The sequence below is a fragment of the Scyliorhinus torazame genome, chromosome 16 (assembly GCF_047496885.1).
Source record: "Scyliorhinus torazame isolate Kashiwa2021f chromosome 16, sScyTor2.1, whole genome shotgun sequence".
NCBI classification, from domain to species: domain Eukaryota; kingdom Metazoa; phylum Chordata; class Chondrichthyes; order Carcharhiniformes; family Scyliorhinidae; genus Scyliorhinus; species Scyliorhinus torazame.
The window spans coordinates 188,249,873-188,271,095 of NC_092722.1; the positions used below are offsets into that span (position 1 = coordinate 188,249,873).

Sequence of the window (21,223 nt, forward strand, 5' to 3'; positions counted from 1 at the left end):
AGGGAGTCAGTACTGAGGGAGTGCTACACTGTCTGAGGGTCAGTACTGAGGTAGTGCTGCACTGTCAAAGGGTCAGTACTGAGGGAGTGCTGCCCTGTCAGAGGGTCAGTACTGAGGGAGTGCTGCACTGTCAGAGGGTCAGTACTGAGGGAGTGCCGTGCTGTCAGAGGGTCAGTACTGAGGGAGTGCAGCACTGTCAGAGGGTCAGTACTGAGGGAGTGCTGCACTGTCAGAGGGTCAGTACTGAGGGAGTGCTGCACTGTCAGACGGTCAGTACTGGGGGAGTGCCGCACTGTCAGAGGGTCAGTACTGAGGGAGTGCTGCACTGTCAGAGGGTCAGCACTGAGGGAGTGCTGCACTGTCAGAGAGTCAGTGCTGAGGGAGTGCTGCACTGTCAGAGGGTCAGTACTGGGGGAGTGCAGCACTCTCAGAGGATCAGTACTGAGGGAGTGCTGCACTGTCAGAGGGTCAGTATTGAGGGAGTGCTGCACTGCCAGAGAGTCAGTACTGAGGGAGCGCTGCACTGTCAGAGAGTCAGTACTGAGGGAGTGCCGCGCTGTCAGAGGGTCAGTACTGAGGGAGTGCTGCACTGTCAGAGGGTCAGTACTGAGGGAGTGCTGCACTGTCAGAGGGTCAGTACTGAGGGAGTGCTGCACTGTCAGAGGATCAGTACTGAGGGAGTGCTGCACTGTCAGAGGGTCAGTACTGAGGGAGTGCCGCGCTGTCAGAGGGTCAGTACTGAGGGAGCTCCGCACTGTCAGAGGGTTAGTACTGAGGGAGTGCTGCACTGTCAGAGGGTCAGTACTGAGGGAGTGCTGCACTGTCAGAGGGTCAGTACTGAGGGAGTGCTGCACTGTCAGAGGGTCAGTACTGAGGGAGTGCTGCACTGTCAGAGGGTCAGTACTGAGGGAGTGCTGCACTGTCAGAGGGTCAGTACTGAGGGAGTGCTGCACTGTCGGAGGGTCAGTACTGAGGGAGTGCTGCACTGTCAGAGGCTCAGTACTGAGGGAGCTCCGCACTGTCAGAGGGTCAATACTGAGGGAGTGCTGCACTGTCAGAGGGTCAGTACTGAGGGAGTGCTGCACTCTCAGAGGGTCAGTACTGAGGGAGTGCTGCACTGTCAGAGGGTTAGTACTGAGGGAGTGTTGCACTGTCAGAGGGTCAGTATTGAGGGAGTGCTGCACTGCCAGAGAGTCAGTACTGAGGGAGCGCTGCACTGTCAGAGAGTCAGTACTGAGGGAGTGCCGCGCTGTCAGAGGGTCAGTACTGAGGGAGTGCTGCACTGTCAGAGGGTCAGTACTGAGGGAGTGCTGCACTGTCAGAGGGTCAGTATTGAGGGAGTGCTGCACTGTCAGAGGATCAGTACTGAGGGAGTGCCGCACTGTCAGAGGGTCAGTACTGAGGGAGTGCCGCGCTGTCAGAGGGTCAGTACTGAGGGAGCTCCGCACTGTCAGAGGGTTAGTACTGAGGGAGTGCTGCACTGTCAGAGGATCAGTACTGAGGGAGTGCTGCACTGTCAGAGGGTCAGTACTGAGGGAGTGCTGCACTGTCAGAGGGTCAGTACTGAGGGAGTGCTGCACTGTCAGAGGGTCAGTACTGAGGGAGTGCTGCACTGTCAGAGGGTCAGTACTGAGGGAGTGCTGCACTGTCGGAGGGTCAGCACTGAGGGAGTGCTGCACTGTCAGAGGCTCAGTACTGAGGGAGCTCCGCACTGTCAGAGGGTCAATACTGAGGGAGTGCTGCACTGTCAGAGGGTCAGTACTGAGGGAGTGCTGCACTCTCAGAGGGTCAGTACTGAGGGAGTGCTAAGCTTTTGAAGCTCCTGCCTTTCCGATGGGACTTCATACTCAGGCCCTATCTGGCCTCAGAGGTCAAATGAAGGACCCCTGGACACGGAGAACTGGAGGCTTCTCTTGATCAATATTTCTGTAACAGTCAATGATGTCATTGTGATGTTTGACTGTGGAGCTTGCTGTGTGTAATTGGCTGCAATGTTTACCTGAAGCACACCAACCACTCTTCAAGCAAAAGAGTGAATTTGCCATGAAACATTACGGGTACAGTAGAATGTATAAACTATTGCTTCTTAAATGGCTGTAGATGGCAGCGTATAGCTTTGCTTTCGACTACACTCATGCACCAAGACACATTCCTGACTCATTGGAAATAAGTCTTCCATCCTGTATAGGAATTTGTCACTCAGGCTTTGTCTTTTACAACCTCCAATCCCTCCCTCCCCTGCCCCTCCCCATTGGTTTTCCACCCTCCTGGTGACGGTGTTCAACACTGACAATGTGCCCTCCCTCAATGCCTCCCTCCTGTGGCTGAGATGGGAAGTGCAGTAGTGCAGGAAGGTAGCCCAATGTGGCATCTTCACTGGGCATATTCAGCTTTACTAAAATTGTAGGTTTCTTTTTTATTTCTCCACTGGTTGCGGGCCTCAGTGGCGAGGCCGGCCTCTGCTGCCAATCTCGCGTTGCTCTTGAATTGAGTTGCTTGCTCGACTATTTCGGAGTCAATCACATTTGTGGGGAATCACAAAGGCGTAGTGCTATTGTCACTGGACGAGTAATCCAGAGACCAAGGTTTAAACTCTGGGTTAACCACCTCCTCCGGCAACGAGTTCCAGGCACCCACTACCCTCTGTGTAAAAAAGCATTAAGGAGACTACTTTATATTCCAGACTTCGTTACTTTCTTGAATTTAAATTCCATTGGCTGATGTGGCGAGATTTGAACCCACGTCCCCAGATCGGGCCTCTGGATTACCAGTGACATTGTCTCTACATGGGGGTCATCGGATCCAAGTCCCACCTGAAGTGGAGTGAGACTCCCTGCATCATTGTTGGACCTTGACTTTGGATCTCCCCCCCCCCCCCCCCCCCCCCCCCCCCCCCCCCCACAAGCGTTTTAACATTCGGTGTCACGTCGTGTTTAGAATGAGGAGTCAGCAGTTTTGGACTGAGATGTCTACAAAATTATGAGGGGCATAGACAGAGTGGATAGTCAGAGGCTTTTTCCCCGGGGTAGTGGGGTCAATTACTAGGGGGCATAGGTTTAAGGTGCGAGGGGCAAGGTTTAGAGTAGATGTACGAGGCAAGTGTTTTACGCAGACGGTAGTGGGTGCCTGGAACTCGCTGCCGGAGGAGGTGGTGGAAGCAGGGACGATAGTGATGACGAATGTGATATAAAATAGTTACTTTAGAGATACTAGTTAATGTAATGTAGAAATAAGCCACTTTGATTTTTGCAGTTAGGGACAAAGGAATTTGGGACCGCATGGAAAAAGCAGGAAGAGGTGTGTCTATAAGAGTGAGGATGCATTGATAGGGGCCAGAGAAAGGGATTGGAAGTGAGCCAATCAGAATGGATTAAACAGGTCAGGAGGGACCTAGGCTGACCTATGTCCGTCAAGTATGTGAAACTTGATACCATTTGAACTGATTTTGCAGAGATTCCTTTGTCTGTTAGTTCAGTCGTTTTCTGGAGTGTAAGAGGCAGGACGTCCTGTTACATTCTGTAAGATGATAAAGCTTGCAAGCTAAATAAATAACTTCTGTTTACGTGCGAATCCGTCTCAACTTTTATTGAGGCCAGACTGACAGAAAAAGAAAATAGGAGATCAACAGTGACATTTAAGGGGCAGCTTGACAAATACATGAATAGGATGGGAATAGAGGGATACGGACCCAGGAAGTGTTGAAGATTGTAGTTTAGTCGGGCAGCATGGTCGGCACGGGCTTGGAGGGCCGAAGGGCCTGTTCCTGTTCTGTACATTTCTTTGTTCTTCGTTCTTTGTTGAGATGGAATTTCTCTGCTCAGAGGGCGGTCGTTGAATGTATTCAAGACTTCAAGAATGGGTGATGGACCTTCGGGGCTTGGGGGCATTGAGCGACACAGAGATCTAACAGGACAGTGGAGTTGAGGTATAAATGCGGGCATGATGGTATTGACAGCGCGAATGGCCACATGGTCCACTCTCGACCCTGTTTGCTACGTTATTATGTGGGAGGCAGACCATGCTTTGTTTTTGTTGTAGCGAGTTGGGCTACAAAGAGGGTCCATGGAAATGGGGAATATTCACCATGGCGAAGAGAGGGATCGGGGAGCCCTTACTGAGAGACTGGAGGTTCTAAAGTGTTTAGTTAAATTGTACTGCAGAATCATACAGAAGAGACCGTTCAGCCCGCCATGTTTAGGCCAGCTTCTTGAACGAGGCCCTGTGCTTTCTCTGCAGCCCTGAAATTATTGTCTTTGTGAATATTTATGCCATTCCCTTGAATCCGCTTCAACCATCCTTTCCGGTAGCATGTGCCATATGGTAGCAACTTGCTCATGTCACCTTGCTCATGTCACCTTGCTTCTTTTGCCCATTAATGTAAATCGTTACTTTTCCAATTTGCAGGAGACAATTTAGTAGTTTCATGATTGCTGTTAATGGAACCAGTGTTTCACTCCAGATTTATTACCTGCCTCGGTGGGACTTGAACCCATGTCTCCAGTCATTAGTCTAGATCTCGGACTTGCCAGTCCATTAACATTACCACTCTGCTCCCGTTCCAAGGTGCTGCCGCTACTGATTTTGACGGAGATGGAATGCTGGATCTCATCATTTCTCACGGAGAGTCCAGGGCACAGCCGCTTTCTGTCTTTAAAGTAACCCAGGTATGTGTCTGTGCTCTCGCGAGGGTTAGGGTCTGTGCGCCCTCCCTCTGCCATTCACCACTTCCAACCCCCATCCCGCCTCGTGTGTGCCCATTGCTAAGACAGGGCCTACTGCTGATTATCTCAGGAAACGCAAACGCTGTGGTGGTTCTTTCATGCCCTGCAGACTGAAGCCTTCTGATAAAGGCCCTGATTGGACAGGGGAGGCCTGAGGCCTACCTGCAGGACTCCTGCAGTTCCTCAGTTAGTAACGGTTTAGGGGCACACCCCAGCCCCCCCCCCCTCCCCCTGGGTGTACCTGTGGATGGTCAATTGTTCGGCTGGACAGTGAGGTGGGATGTCTTGCAATCACCCCAATCCACCCCTTTAGCACGGGAACATTGGAGCAATGCTTAATGCCAGCAGATCCAGCCCCTCCCAACATTCCCAGCTCCCCCACCCCTGGCGTGCCGAGTAAACGACTGGAAAGCAGTGAATAATGGACCATCAACCCAGCGAGACGGACCCAGCTCCTCATTGCTAACCTTTACCCGCTGGGGGAAACTTTTCCTTTATTCATTCCGGGGATGTGGCCGTCGCTGGGGCTGGGCTGGCATTTGTTGCCCGTCCCTAGTTGCCCTTGAACTGTGTGCCTTGCTCGGTTATTTCAGAGGATGTTTCAGAGCCAATCACATTGCTGTGGGTCTGGAGTCCCGTGTAGGCCAGACCGGGTAAGGACGGCAGATTTCCTTCCCTAAAGGACATGAGTGAACCAGATGGGTTTTTCCGACAATCGACACTGGTTTCATGGTCATCGTTAGACTTTTAATTCCAGAATTTTACTGAATTAAAATTTTACCATCTGCAGTGGGGGGATTCGAACCCAGATCCCCAGAGCGTTACTCTGGGTCTCTGGATTCCCAGTCCAGTGACAACACCACTAATGGCTGTTGTCCCAGATGGATTCAGGCTGAATCCATCCTTCAGTCAAACCAAAACTGATGGAGCTGCAGCATAGTTAGAGCAGCAAAACAGGCAATTTGGCACAACCAGTACTTGCTGCCGTTTCGGCTCCACTTGAGCCTGCTCTCATTTTTTCCTCCCTAAATCTACCACCATAACCTTCTATTCTCTTCTCTCGGATCTACTCGACTAACTTCCCCTGAAGCACAATACCATTCGTTTCAGCCACCAGCAGTGGTAGCGAGTTCCACTTGAAGAACATGGGGCGGGATTCTCCAATAAGGGGTAGCACAGTGGCTATCACTGTGGCTTCACAGCGCCAGGGTCCCGGGTTCGATTCCCGGCTGGGGTCACTGTCTGTGCGGAGTCTGCACGTTCTCCCCGTGTCTGCGTGGGTTCCTTCGGGTGATCCCGTTTCCTCCCACAGTTCAAAGACGTGCAGGTTAGGTGGATTGGCCATGCTAAATTGCCCTTAGTGACCAAAAAAGGTTATGGGGGGTTATTGGGTTACAGGGATAGGGTGGAAGTGAGGGCTTAAGTGGGTCAGTGCAGACTCGATGGGCCGAATGGCCTCCTTCTGCACTGTATCTTCCATGTTCTGTTAATAATGGGGCTATGTCCCCACCACAGCGTCAAAACGCGGGAGTTTCACTCTCGATTTTCCTTAAGAAAGTCCAGAGTGATTCTCCTACCTGCAGAGGGCTGGCAGGGCCCAGGAGTGCTCCTCGCAGCTCTGGCTGCGGATACGGGGCCCTGCACCTCCGGTCGGGAGTACACGCATGCACACGGCTGCGGCCGCCCCGTGATGAACAAAGTAGGTCCCCCCCCTCGAGATCGCGCGCGCCCGCAGACCGTTTGCCTGGCTTCTGTGAGGCGCCCCCCCAGCGAAGGATCCAACAGCCCCCTAACCGGAGAATTGCGGGAGCGATGTTGGCCCGGATTTCGGCGTAAACGCCCATTCTCTGCCCCTGTGCCGATCGCGATTTCGGCGGGGAGGCTCGGAGAATCCACACAGCGCGTTGACACGGCGAATCCACACTGCTGGACTGAATTCCTCCACTGTGTCTTTGCTGGATAAATGGGTCTCCAGTCTCTACCAGCTGGGATCCAGGGAGGTCCTGACCCAACCAACCTCAGCGACCAGAGCAAGAGGAGCAGGGGGAAGGCAGTGGATAGATGCAGAATCTGTAACCATTTTCTGTCTGGATTTTTTTTTTTTAAAGGGCACCGACAATAATTGGCTGCGGGTCATTCCTCGGACCAGGTTTGGTGCCTTTGCCCGTGGGGCGAAGGTTGTGCTGTACACGAGGAGAACGGGTCCCCACCTCCGCATTGTTGACGGAGGCTCTGGGTACCTCTGCGAAATGGAGCCGGTGGCACACTTTGGACTGGGTACGTAGCAGCAAAACCAAGTTGGCATTGTACTCCAATGTGTTATTTCTCAGGATAGAGGGTGCTGGGGTTCTCTGGGAGTGGTGGGTGTGGCAGCGGTGGGGGCTCTGGGGGGTTTCGTTATAGCCCTGGTGGGGCCCACCAGGCTACACCAAGGGCTTCACATCTGGGTGACTTTGTGTTGGTGGGACTTTCCAGCCAATCGCCTCTCAAGGCTATCTGGGGTGCCATGGGGTAATGGGCAGGGTGGGTGGTGTCAGTGGTGACATTGTGCAAGTTCCCATGTTTTTGCAGTTCAGTTTGGATCCGGAGTGGATGTGAAGGCTGGTAAATGGAGTGAGATAAAGGTTGGGGAACGGGACAATCTAGATTTCTCTCTGAAAGAGCTGACAGACTCAGTGGGCTGAATGATCCCCTTCATGATGCACTGCTCAAAGTCTTTTTTTTACAGGACATGGGCATCGCGGGTTAGGCCAGCATGAGTTGCCCTTCGCTAATTGCCCTTGAGAAGGTGGTGGTAAGCTGTTTTCTTGAACCGCTGCAATCCAGGTGGTGTAGGTACACCCACAGTGCTGTTAGGAAGGGAGCTCCGGGAATTTGACCCAACGCCAGTGAGTGAACGGCGATGTATTTCCAAGTCAGGTGGTGGGTGGTTTGGAGGGGAACTTGTGAGGTTTTTTGTTTATTCGTTCACGGGACGTTGGCGTCGCAAGCTGTGCCAGCGTTTATTAACAGGGGGCTCGGGTTTAAGAGCCGCGGGGTTATGCTGCAACTGTACATGACCCTGGTGAGACCACACTTGGAGTATTGTGTGCAGTTCTGGTCACCTCATTTTGGAAGGATGTGGAAGCATTGGAAAGGGTGCAAAGGAGATTTACCAGGATGCTGCCTGGTTTGCAGGATAGGTCTTATGAGGAAAGGTTGAGGGAGCTAGGGCTTTTCTCTTTGGAGCGGAGGAGGATGAGAGGCGACTTAATAGAGGTTTATAAGATGATGAGGGGGATAGATAGAGTGGATGTTCAGAGGCTATTTCCTCGGGTGGATGTAGCTGTTACAAGGGGGCATAACTATAAGATTCAGGGTGGGAGATATAGGAGGGATGTCCGAGGTAGGTTCTTTACTCAGAGAGTGGTTAGGGTGTGGAATGGACTGCCTGCTGTGATAGTGGAGTCGGACACTTTAGGAACTTTCAAGCGGTTATTGGATAGGCACATGGAGCACACCAGAATGACAGGGAGTGGGATAACTTGATGTTGGTTTCGGGCAAAGCTCGGCACAACATCGAGGGCCGAAGGGCCTGTTGTGTGATGTATTGTTCTATGTTCTATTTATTGCCCATACCTAATTGTCCTTGACGGGGAGGTTAAGAATCAACCACATTGCTGTGGGCCTGGACATGTAGGCCAGACCATGTAAGGACGGCAGATTTCCTTCCCAAAGGACATTCGTGAACCAAATGTGTTTTTACGACAATCAACAATGGTTTCATGGTCATTATTAGACTTTTAATTCCAGATTTTTACTGAATTAAAATTTCACCATCTGCAGTGGGGGGATTTGAACCCAGGTCCCCAGAGCATTACCCTGTGTCTCTAGATTACTCGCCCAGGGGCAATACCACTACGTCACCGCCTCCTGGCTATCTTCTGTCCTTGTTCTTTGAGGTGGTTTGTCCTCAATGCGACCTCGCTTCTTGTGTGTTGTTGGAGCTGCACTCATCCAGGCAAGTCAGGCACTCCTGACTTATGCCTTGTGGATGGTGGACAGACGTTGAGGAGTCAGGAGGTGAGTTACTCACTGCAGGATTCCCAGCCTTTGACCTGCTCTTGTAGCCTCTTCAATTTCTGGTCAATGGTAACCCCCAGGATGTTGACAGTGGGGGACTCAGCGATGGTAATGCCATTGAATGTCAAGGGGTGATGGTTAGATTCTGTCTTGTTGGAGTTGGTCATTGCCTGGCACTTGTATGGCACGAACGTAACTTGGCACTTTCCAGCCCAAGCATGGATAGCGTCCAGGTCTTGCTGCATTTGGACGTGGACTTCTTCAGTGGCTGAGGAGTTGCGAATGGTGCTGAACATTGTGCAGTCATCTGCAAACATCCCCACTTCTGACCTTGTGATGGAAGGAAGGTCATTGTTGAAGCAGTTGAAGATGGTTGGGTCGAGGGCACTACCCTGAGGAACTCCCTCTGTGATGTCCTGGAGCTGAGATGATTGACCTCCAACCACCACAACCATCTTCCGTTGTGCCAAGTATGCATCCAACCAATGGAGAGCTTCCCCCCCTGATTCCATTGACTCCAGTTTTGCTGGGGCTCCTTAGATGCCATATTGGGTCAAGCGGCCAATACGGTGCTCGCCCACCGACCCCACAAAACTCTAGAAACTCCTAATGCTTGGGAGTCTTTCAGGTTCCGTTTCTCCTTTCTTTCTGTGATGTTAGCTTGTTAAATTGTTCAGGCATTCGGTTCAGGGCCCAGTATGGCCTGAGTTTGAAAAGCCAGCAGGATTCACTCAACCTCTCGGCCAGTTAACATTGGATGGAAGGCAGCAAGGACATGTCTTTGGACACTGGAGAGAAGTTAAGAGGTTTCACCTTCTCAGCCATGTCTCCCACGCTGTCACAATATCTCCCATCTTCTCCACAAGAGAACGAGGACCGATAACCCACCTAAACAGTGTCACCGAGCCAGGGGCTCAGTGGGTACCAGCCCCCCCCCCCCCCCGCCCCGCCCCCCCCTGCTCAGAACGATAAGGTTGCGGGTACAAGACCCACTCCAGAAACATCAGCACGCGATGTAGGCTGACAGACGCTGACGAAGCACTGCACTTGTCTGAGGTTCCACCTTTCACATGAGACATTAAACCATCTGCCCTATCAGGTGGCATGGAAAGATCCCATGGCACTATTTTGAAGAAGAGCAGGAGTGTCCTCAAAGTGCCCTGGCATCAGTGAGCAGGGTTATTGCTGTGTGGAATGGACAGGTCACTGGATGGGTGCAGATGTACTGTCCATCAACCCCCCTAAAACTGGACATTTACCTCGTTGGTGTTTGTGGGATCTTGCTGTGCATAGACTAGCTGCAAAACAAGTAGCGATGGCGTATAGGAAGCACTTCATTGGTTGTGAAGCATTTCGGGACATCCTCGACTGGTGAAAAGTGTTGTATAAATTCCCATCTCATCCGTGATGCCCGTCCCCAGCAGCCCATCCATCCTTCTGTGCATCAAAAACGTCCCTCGTGGAATATCAGCCTTTGTCCCATCCGGACTTCTTCTTATTAATGTGTTCTTCATGGTGACTTGTCTCACATCTACGTAATTGGCTTGGGTAACAGGTAATGACACTCACAACTCTACCCATTGAGCTGTCCCGAGTGTTGGTCCCGGCTGCTGGTCCCGGCTCCTTGTCCCGAGTGCTGGTCTCCCTTAGCCGGCACCAGTGGAGAAAACATAGACAAACTTGTGACGGTGGTTTTCGGGAATCTTGCTCCGCGCAAAAAAGTCTGCAAATGATTTTGTGCCATTTGAGGGGGCTGGGGTTAGATGCCATATTAATAAATTGTTATCTTGGGACGTGGGCAAGGTTGGTTAGGTCAGTATTTATTGTTCAATCCCTGGCTGTTCCTCGGCAACGTGGTCCTCTTTCTTGAGCCGCTGCTGCCTGCTTGCTGAAGCTGCTGGCCACAGAGCTGCTCTGATGTGGAGATGCCGGCGTTGGACTGGGGTGAGCACAGTACGAAGTCTTACAACACCAGGTTAAAGTCCAACAGGTTTGTTTCGATGTCACTAGCTTTCGGAGCACAGCTCCTTCCTCAGGTGAATGAAGAGGCATGTAGAGCTTCCTCATTCACCGGAGGAAGGAGCAGCGCTCCGAAAGCTAGTGACATCGAAACAAACCTGTTGGACTTTAACCTGTTGTAAGACTTCTTACAGATCTGCTCGTCCAGGAGTTCCAGCGACGGCGAAGGAACAGCTAACGTATTCCCAAGTCCCAACGGTGTGCGGCCTGGAGGGGAACTTGCAGGTGGCGGTGTTCCCACCTGGCTGCTGCCCTTTGTCCCTCCAGATGGTAGAGGTCAGGGCTTTGGGACGAAGGGTCGAATAAATCAGCCTTTCTTTGCTTCACCACTTCATAGTCTCTGTTTCTCCCCCTCAGTCTGTTCCCACGGTGAGGTCACCCAGTCCCAGGAGGATAAGGATCATCCACGCTCCCGTTTCTGGTTTAGCCGCAATCATTTCTCCCTGTTTGTAAATACTGTTGTAACATTCTCAAGAAATGCACAAGATAGATTTTCACGGCACCGTTTTGCATGGAGAAACCATCCATCTTACACAAGAAAGCTGAATTAGATGGAGAGTTAAAAATTATTGATGGAGGCTTCATAAATCCACTTCTCCCCCTCAGAAGATTCTGACAAGCCCTCGTAAAAAGACAAAATTGAGGTATAAATTATTTTTATGAAGTGTTAAATAACAGTAACAGACAGCAAGAGCTGCACACTTTATTGTGATAAAATAAATGTGTGAAGTGCCACTATACTTTGAACAAGTATTAGTTACTGCACTCGACGTCAGCCGCCACCTCAGTTTCTCTCTGCTCTGGTCTCTCCCTGTTCCAAGTATTTTTGCTTTACCTACACGGCTACAGGGGACATGGGCATCGCGAGCTAGGCCAGCTTTTGTTTTCCATCCCTAATTTCCCCCGTCCGAAGGTGGTGGGGAGCTGCAATCTTGAACCGCTGCAATCCGTGGGGTGTAGGTACACCCAGAGTGCTGTTAGGGAGGGAGTTTTGCCCAGCGACAGGGAAAGAACGGCCGATATATTCCCAGGTCAGGATGCTGAGTGGCTTGGAGGGGAACTTGCAGGTGGCTGTGTTCCCATGTGTCTGCTGCCCTCGTCCTTTGAGACGGGTTTGCAGGATCTTCGCTCAATTCTTTCAACTTCTTTCTCCAAAGCGCCAATCAGCGCCGTCAAGAATGCCACTCCACCCGCCACCCACCTTTCACTTTTTGAAATCGACACTCATCAACTTGCGCCCCACTGATGTTCTCTACCTCTCTCTGTCTCTTATCTCTGTCTGCCACCCGCTGTCTTCATGTGTCTATCTGTCTTCCTCTATCTATCTCTCTTTCACATTTTAAATCCCTCATCGGCAAAGAAAGAAGCGAAGAGGATGGCAGTATTGATTAAGAAAGAATATCACAGCGATGGAGAAGAGTGTCGTCCAGGGGTCGAGAACAGATTGTGGTCAGAGCTGAGGAACAGTAGGGGCGCCTTTGCCCGACTGGGCCTATTCTAAAGGCTACCAGCAATTGGGAAAGAAATAGAGGAATAAATTTGTGAGGAAATTAGAGTCAGCAGTTATAATGGGAGGATTTATCGCATTGAAATGTATACCATTTGCAGGGGTGATGTTTCCCCCTCGCGGGGATCACAGTCTCAGGATACAGGGTGGGCCATTGAGGACTGAGATGAGAAGTTTCTTCCCTCAGCGGGTGGAGAAGCTGTGGAATTCTCGACCACAGAAGGCTGCCGAGGTCAAGTCACAGAATGTATTTAAGACGGAAATGGATTTCTAGACTCTAAAGGCATCAAGGGGTATGGGGAGAGAGTGGGAGATTGGCGTTGGGATAGAGGATCAACCATGGTCATATTAAATGGCGGAGCAGATTCAATGGGCTGAATGGCCCACCCCTGCTCCTATTTACTATGTTTCTATCATTTTGTCACGATTTTCCAGAGGCTGAGAAACCGTGGAATTCCGCGATACCCTCTGTCTTCCCTTCCTCTTCCGCTCAAAAGGTTTTGTAAATTCCCAAGCTTGGCACGACCGAAAACTACCCCTTAATTTAGTCCAACTTGACTGTGTGGTGCTGTTTAGTTGATACCAGTCTCTTGTTGATGTGTTGGGAAGCCATGGGTTCAAACGCCGCCTCAGGTCTTGAGAAAGTCAACTTAGGCCGAGGCGTCAGTGGGGCATACTGGGGAATGCTATTTGGTCGGAAGCTGCCGCTTTTTAGATGAGATATTAAACTGTCGTCTGTTCAGGTGTAAAATATGCCATTGAACGTTTGAAAAAGAGTGGTCAACGTTCATCATAAGAACATAAGAACTAGGAGCAGGAGTAGGCCATCTGGTCCCTCGAGCCTGCTCCGCCATTCAATGAGATCATGCCTGTTCTTTTGTGGACTCAGCTCCACTTTCCGGCCCGAACGCCATAACCCTTAATCCCTTTATTCTTCAAAAAACTATCTATCTTTATCTTTAAAACATTTAATGAAGGAGCCTCTACTGCTTCACTGGACAAGGAATTCCAGAGATTCACAACCCTTTGGGTGAAGAAGTTCCTCCTAAGATCAGTCCTAAATCTACTTCCCCTTATTTTGAGGCTATGCCTCCTAGTTCTGCTTTATCCTTCAACCTATATCACCAGGAATGGTTATTTGGTGCAATAGTTGAAAGGGATCTCGCTGTGCATGAACATTCTGTCCCAATAAGAGTTTCTGCACAAAAAAGGTCATTCCCGTACCAGCCTCCCTGAACAGGCGCCGGAATGTGGCGACTAGGGGCTTTTCACAATAACTTCATTTGAAGCCTACTTGTGACAATAAGCGATTTTCATTTCATTACTAGTTTGTGAGGGGCGTTGAGATGTCCTGAGGATGACATGGGGTGCTAGATGAATGCAAGCTCGTTCTCCTGTGATTTTGTTTCCGGGAGGGCGATTTGCAAGTTTGGAGGAGCTGAGCTGGCGCGGGGCTGAAGTTTTTAGGTGCATGCAGGTGCGGGATTTGTGAGGGCTTAATGGGTCAGGGGTTTGTGGGTTGGTTGTGAATTGTAAAAATGTTGAACATTCGTGAAATAAAGATATTAAAAAAATAATATACCCTATCCTTATTTATTCGTGGAGCAAGATATCCTTTCCTCACAGTCTGACAAAATTAAAATAAAATATTGGGGTTTCTGCCCAGTATCCGAGCCACTGGTTGGGTCTGGTCCTGGATTGCAATATCACCTAACAGACATAGGGCAGCAGACACTTGGCAACACCGCCGTGCCCTTCCAAGTCACACACCATCCTGCCTGGGAAATACATCGCCGCTCCTTCACTGTCGCTGGGTCAAAATCCTGGAACTCCCTCCCTAACAGCACGATGGGTGCACCTACCCCACATGGACTGCAGCAGTTCACCTCCCTCAGGGCAATTAGGGTGGTCAATGCATGCTGGCCTTGCCAGTGACGGCCCATCTCCCACCAATGAATAATTTTAAAAAGGCAAATGGCAGCTTTGCCGGGGCTGACCGGAGGCACACAAGAGTGAACAATAACATCCTCAGGTCGCCGTTTTAAGACTTGGGCCTAGCACAAGAGTTGTGGTTTCCTTCACTGTAATAAAACCGGCCCAAACTGTCTATGCCCAAGGAAAAACAGCCAGAAGAGACAACTGAATTTTCAGTCCTTCAACACGACATATTAACAGGGGACATAATTCTTAATTTTCACCCCTGTAAAATAGCCGACAAACGTCTGGTTTGGGGAAGGTTACTTCAATCAGCGATGAGGCACTTCAATGATTGTTTGTGCACAGTGTAGACTTTAATCTGAAAACACACAAAGGCTATTTTCCACATGAATTAATTTGTTATGTTATGAATTGGGAAGTCGAGCGGTCGTTCCAAGAGGTTGGGATATTCTGCACGTTGCTGTGCGAATATTGTTTTCCATTGGTCATTCCGGAGTGAGGGTGGGGTGGGCGGGGGTAAGGGAGGTTTAGCAGGCTGGCCCGAGGCTGATGGTAAGCTCTGGTAACTGGGTGCTCTCGGCTGCCCTTGGCTGCAAGGCGAGGGTGGGGGAATGTAAAACAGCACCAGAATGAACAACAACATCTGGTTGTGGTCGCCGGGCCGCACAGCTCCAGGGGGATTCAGGGCTGTCGAGCGTTAGCTAGGAAGTGGTGTCCTCCAAACCAAACATTGCAAATTATCGTTGGATGGAGAAGGGTGAAGTGTCTAATCTGATGTGTCTGTACTCAGTTGGGCATCGAGGCCATTGCCACAGGCATTTTTTTGAGTCCAGATGGTGGGAGACGGGTGCCTGTGGAATGCCTTCCCTAGGCTCTATTAACCCCAACTCTCTTGCCCCACCGATGAGTTGCACACCTATGAAAAGGTGTTTCTGTGGTTCTTTAATTTGGCCCTTGTATTTGTGTATCTTCAGCGATAATATTAACTGTGCTAAACCCATGCAGATTAAGCAATACCTCCACTTTCAAATTCCATCCCCCATGGCACCGCAGTCCCTCCTTATCTCTGTAATCTCCTCCAGTCCCAACACCCTCCGAAATCTCCTCCAATTCCGGCCTCTTGTGCATCTCTGATCTTAATCGCTCCACCATTGGCGACTGTGCCTTCAGCTGTCCAGGCTCCACATTCTGGAATTCCCTCCCTAAACCTCTGTGCTTCCCTCTCTTAGAGTCATCGAGTCATTGAGGTTTACAGCATGGAAACAGGCCCTTCGGCCCAACTAGTCCATGTCGCCCAGTTTTACCACTAAGCTCGTCCCAATTGCCCACATTTGACCCATATCCCACGATACCCGGCTTTCCCACATAACTGTCTAAATACTTTTTAAAAGACAAAATTGTACCCGCCTCTCCTACTGCCTCTGGTAGCTCGTTCCACACACTCACCAGCCTCTGTGTGAAACAATTGCCCCTCTGGACCCTTTAGTATCTCTCCCCTCTCACCTTAAACCTGTGTCCTCTAGTTTTAGACTCCCCTACCTTTGGGAAAAGATGTTGACTATCTATCTTATCTATGCCCCTCATTATTTTATAGACCTCTATAAGATCATCCCTAAGCCTCTTATGCTCCAGGCAAAAAACTCCCAGCCTATTCAGCCTCTCCTTATATTGCAAACCATCAAGTCCCGAGTAAATTTTTTCTGCATTCTTTCTAGTTTAATATTATTCTGTCTATGATGACCAGGGGCGGGATTCTCCGACCCCCTGCTGGGTCAGAGAATCGCCGGGGGGTGGCGTGATCCCGTCCCCGCCGGCCACCGAATTCTCCGGCATCGGAGATTCGGCGGGGGCGGGAATCACGCCGTGCCAGTCAGCGGGCCCCCCCCGGCGATTCTCCGGCCGCGATGGGCCGAAGTCCCGCTGCTGGAATGCCAGTCCCCGCCGGCGTGAATTAAACTACCTCCCTTACCGGCGGGACCAGGCGGCGCGGTCGGGCTCCGGGGTCCTGGGGGGGGCGCGGGGCGATCTGGCCCCGGGGGGGGTGCCCCCACGGTGGCCTGGCCCACGATCGGGGCCCACCGATCTGCGGGCGGGTCTGTGCCGACGCGGAGGTGACCCCCCCTGCGCATGTGCGGGGATGACGTCAGCAGCCGCTGACGCTCCCGCGCATGCGCGGACTTTTGCCGGCCGGCTGAGTCCCTTCGGCCCCGGCTGGCGTGGCACCAAAGGCCTTCCACGCCAGCCGGCGGGACGGCAACCACTCTGGCGCGGGCTTAGCCCCTCAAGGTGAGGGCTTGGCCCCGAAAGGTGCGGATAAATTCGGACCTTTGGTGCGGCCCGACGTCGGAGTGGTTCACGCCACTCCATCCCGCCGGGACCCCCCGCCCCGCCGGGTAGGGGAGAACCCCGCCCCAGAACTGTGCACAGTTTTCCAAGTGTGGCTTCACTAATGTCTTGCACAACTAACTCATCTAACTCTTCTCCTTTAAGGCGCTCCTTACAACCGATGGATGGAATTTAGCAGCCCGTTAGCCATGGGCACAAAGCCCGTCATGGCCGCTAAATCTTGTGAGAGGCCAACAACGGAATCGCGATCTTCCCCGATGAGGAGATCAGGAAGAAGAAGAACCTGATTGACTCGAATTTGAATTCACTATGCTATACTCAGCGTGGTAAACGTCACGTTTTCAGCCCTCAAGGAATCTTCCCACCTGCCAGCCGTGATGTCAAGCCGGCGCGAATCACTACTGCTTTTTGTCTGACCTTGAAGCAGAAAGCAATTGTGCCCCCTAACATGCCAGAAGCCCAAACTCATCGACTGGCCACCAAAAGTTAACCCCTAACTATGTCAAATCTCAAAATCAAGGACTGGGATGAATATTCAGGGTTCAAGGCTAAACGCCTGGATACATGGGGTTGAGAGGGCCTGGTGTCACTTGCCGGGCCCCACGCCTGCCAGTGAGGATCCATTAGCCCCCAAGACGGACATCACTGTCCAGTTGACCCTGCCCATTAGGGATGTGAGAGAATATTACCCTGGTGTCAGGACCCCCAGTGTTATGGAGCAGCAGGGAGGGAGAACCAGACAGGGGTCAAAGGGCGACTGCACAATCCATCAGTTTGCAGGTTAGGTGGGTCGGCCATGATCAATTGTCTTTAACGTCCAAAAATTTAGGTTAGGTGAGGTTACTGGGTTAAGAGGATAGGGTGGGGCCTGATCTTAGGTTGCGTACCCTTTCAGAGGGTCCTTGCAGACTCGATGGACCGAATGGCCTCCTTCAGCACTGTAAATTCTATGATTCTCTGATTGGGTGAGGGGAAGGCCAGGGCCAGTTATTCAGTGGAGATGGGAGGCCACCTGAGCTGTGAGTGAGCCGTTCGCCGCTGGATGATGTGTGCGACTGGCTGCTTCCAGACCTGGGAAGCCAATAGGCCCAGGGAGATCCTGATGGTCAGCAGCTGTGACACCAACCTGACTCTCCCTGTCCCTCTCCCTCCTCGCAGGAGTCCAATCCACATCGGTATGGAGCCAGTGGAGCTGGCCATTCTACTAATGCTGGGCGAACACAGACTCCAGCAGGAATGAGCAGCGCCACCCAGGGAAGACCCTTCAGATTGAGACCAGGGGCCGCACGGCAGGCTCAGATCCCAGAGGCCGCACCAGCCGTACGGGAGCACAAAGGCACTGCGGAGACCGAGGGTCCAAGTGTTCGTCATGAATCTGTCGGACAACATGTGCCATAGGGGACTCCGTCTCACCAGGGAGACTGTGCTTATCAACTTGGCACCGCGTGGAATCGTGGAGGACACCCGCTCCCTGTGACCGTAAAGCCACAGCAATTCTCCATTTGTACGCAACGGGGTTGTTCCAGTGCTCCACCTGTGTGGTGACCTGTGTGGCATCTCACAGGCATTGGCCCGTAAGGAGTCACTCTATGCTAGAGATTTGCTCTTTATTGATTTCGACCCGGACCAGGATGTTGTGACTCCTCTGTGACCAGGGGATGAAGGTGCAGAGACCTTAATCATCAGGGTGCTGGGGTTGGGGAACTCTTGATTGCCTGCGGCCCAGTCAATGCAGGAGGCTGATGACACCTCACAGAGTTGGATGGTCTGTGATGCTCTTCAGCTGCTGCTTCTGTCTTGTCTCTAGTATGGCTGCTGACTCCCCGGCTCACATCTGAGTGAGGCTCTCCACTTCATTGCTTTGTCCCCTTGCTGGAGCGGGGGTTAGGGGCCAGCGGCTAGGTGACTCGCGTCTGAGTCCTATGACTGCGAATGAGAGGGCTTAACCGTCTGCTGGGCATAGAGGGTCAATGAGGACAATTGTGTTCCGATGGAGAGAAGTATGATGCCACTGGGCGGTGGGTTAAAGATTCTGGGATGGTGAAGAACAATGATACTTAATTCAGTAACGTGCAGATGTTACAAGTGAGTATGCCCCCCCCCCCAACTACTGGTGCCTAACTTCACCTGTGCCTACGCTGTGCCCCAACAATTCCTCAGGCTTCCTTCATCCTCCCACCACCTCTAGGTGTGTTCCCAGGAAGTGGAGGTGTCTTCCACACCATGTTGCCTGAATTGCACTTGGCGGGCGTCCTCTAGACGTCCAACAGCTAGAGGGCCCTAACTTACTTTAGGGTGGTTCTGCCGCTGTGCCTGAGCTGCGTCTGTCTCAGGAACGGGCGATTCAGTTTGGCTCATCGCTCCCAGGGTCTCCTGCGTGGAAGGCCCAGGGCTGTCTTCGGATGGATGCTCGTGTGCCCCTGTGTTACTCCATGGGATGGAGGGGCAGCTGGTGTGAGTCCAGAAACCTCTACGTCACCAGCCACGGTGCTCAGGGACTGAGCCATGCTTCTGAGTTCTCCCATCGTGGATCTGATCACTTACCCCAGACTTTTCTCTCTGGGGTCACCACCCTTGCAATGTTGGCCTGGGTGCCACGCACGCCTTCTACGACTGAGGGTATTGGGACTCCTGCAGTCGCAGGATTGTCGCTGACTCCCCCTCCTGGTATTCCCGATTCTGTCTTTACATCTCAAGCAGCTGAGGGATGAACGTGTCTGGAAGCACAGCATCTAACTAGGGCACAGCTGAGTCCTGGGATCGAGCAGAGCTCCGATCCTGGGATATTCCTGACCCAGAAGCCTGCCTGCTACCTCGGCCCACCGAGGTGTGTGTCTTTGTGTTGGTGAAGCTATGGTAGTACTGGTACGTTTCATCCATGTCCTCCTCTGAGATCTCTTCCGAGGTCATGTCGAGGATGGGCAGTGGGACCCTGCTGGTGAATAGACCAGGCCGTTCAGGTACTTTGTCTGCAAGGAAAGGAACATGGTATTAATACACGGCCTGGTCAAGAGTTTGGACAATGCAGAACTCACTTGAAGACTGGTCATCTGGATGAAGGTGCAGTGACTCCTCACGTTTCTCTCGCAGGCCCACCTCACTCTCAGCAGAGGCCTACTCCTCCTCCTCCCCTGCAGGCTCCAAGACCCTCTCCTCATGGGGAAGCAATATCCTCAACTCAGGCATCCCGCCATCATGCTCGCGGGGGTTGTGGGCAAGCTTCTCCTGCGGGAACACAAATGGGGATAATGTGAGGTGGACCCCTGGCGGGTCAGATGTCAATGATACCTGTGGCATGTGTGGGCACTGCACGTGATCAAGGAGGGGTTCTGAAGGCGTGCCAAGTGCGAGGAAGCTTGTGGGAGGTCGGGTGCTGGCACCCTGCGAGGTGGCAGTATGTGGAATCGAGGTGACATTCCGAGGGGGACCGGGAGGGTGGAGTGTAGAGAGATGATAGCACTTACCCAGCTTGATCGGAATCTCCCAGCCCTTGGCACACAACTTGCCTTCTTAACAACTCTCTCCTCCTGCCCGACTGTCCTAGTAATATCCCCTCATGTGATCAATGTCAAATTTTGCCTGGTGTTTGCTGTAATAAAAAGCGTTTGTTTGACCATGTTAGAGGCGCTATAGAAGTAAATTGATTTACATCATGGCATGTCAAGGCTCTTCATTCTATTTAGACTCTTAGTGATAGTATTAAACCCATAATAATAGTTTGGCCCCATTCCCCAGTAAAGTTAACGGGTCAGAAATCAGAATAGGTATCTAATGGCTCAACAAGAGTGATGGACCTTGACATCAAGCAGCATTTGATCGAGTGTGATCAAGGACCCGCGCAAACGTGGAGTCAATGGGAATCAGGGGGGAAACTCCCCGCTGGTTGGAGTCATACCCGGCACAAAGGAAAATGGTTGTGGGGGTTGGAGGTCAATCACCTCAGCTCCAGGGCATCACGGCAGGAGTTCCTCAGGGCAGTGTCCTCGGCCCAACCATCTTCAGCTGCTTCATGTTCAGCACTTGTTGTGAATCCTCAAGCACTGAAGCAGTCCACGTGCAAATGCAGCCAGACTTGGACAATGCCCAGGTTTGGGCTGACAAGTGGCAAGTTATATTCGCCACCTGATAGCACTGCCATCTTCCATTGCTTTGTTAATGATTGCAAATAGACGAATGGGATGAGAATTGACCGACTCAGATTTATACTCTTCTCTTGTAGACCAAAGATAACTGGACAATTTTCACATTGCCGGGTAGATGTCCGTATTACAGCAATAGCTTGGCTAGGGGCATCGCTAGTTCTGTAGCACAAATCTTCAATACTACAGCTGAGATGTTTTCAAAACCTGTAATCTTTTCAGGTGAGGCGAGAGTGACTTCCCTTTACAGTGAGGCAGTATTTGACTGAGTGTGGCATCAAGGAGCCCGAACAAAACATAAGCCAATGGGAATCATAGGGAAACCGCTCCACTGGTAGACATCATTACCGGACACAAAGGAAGATGGTTGGAGGTCAATCATCTCAGCTCCAGGACATCAGCACAGAAGTCCCTCGGGCTAGTGTCCTAGGTCCAAACACTTTCAGTTGCTTCATCAATGACCATCCTTCCATCATAAGGTCACAAGTGGG

The 21,223-nt window shown here is 51.6% G+C and overlaps 1 protein-coding gene across 2 annotated transcripts in view; it reads left to right on the forward strand.

Moving 5' to 3' along the window:
- The window catches only part of crtac1b (cartilage acidic protein 1b), a 401,398-nt gene that overhangs the window by 356,861 nt on the left and 23,314 nt on the right, over window positions 1-21,223 (forward strand). For both annotated transcript variants that reach the window (XM_072479631.1, XM_072479632.1), the window contains exons 10-11: window positions 4,564-4,664; window positions 6,830-6,998. In XM_072479631.1, the coding sequence (XP_072335732.1) occupies window positions 4,564-4,664; window positions 6,830-6,998 (270 nt within the window). The remainder of the gene's footprint in view (window positions 1-4,563; window positions 4,665-6,829; window positions 6,999-21,223) is intronic.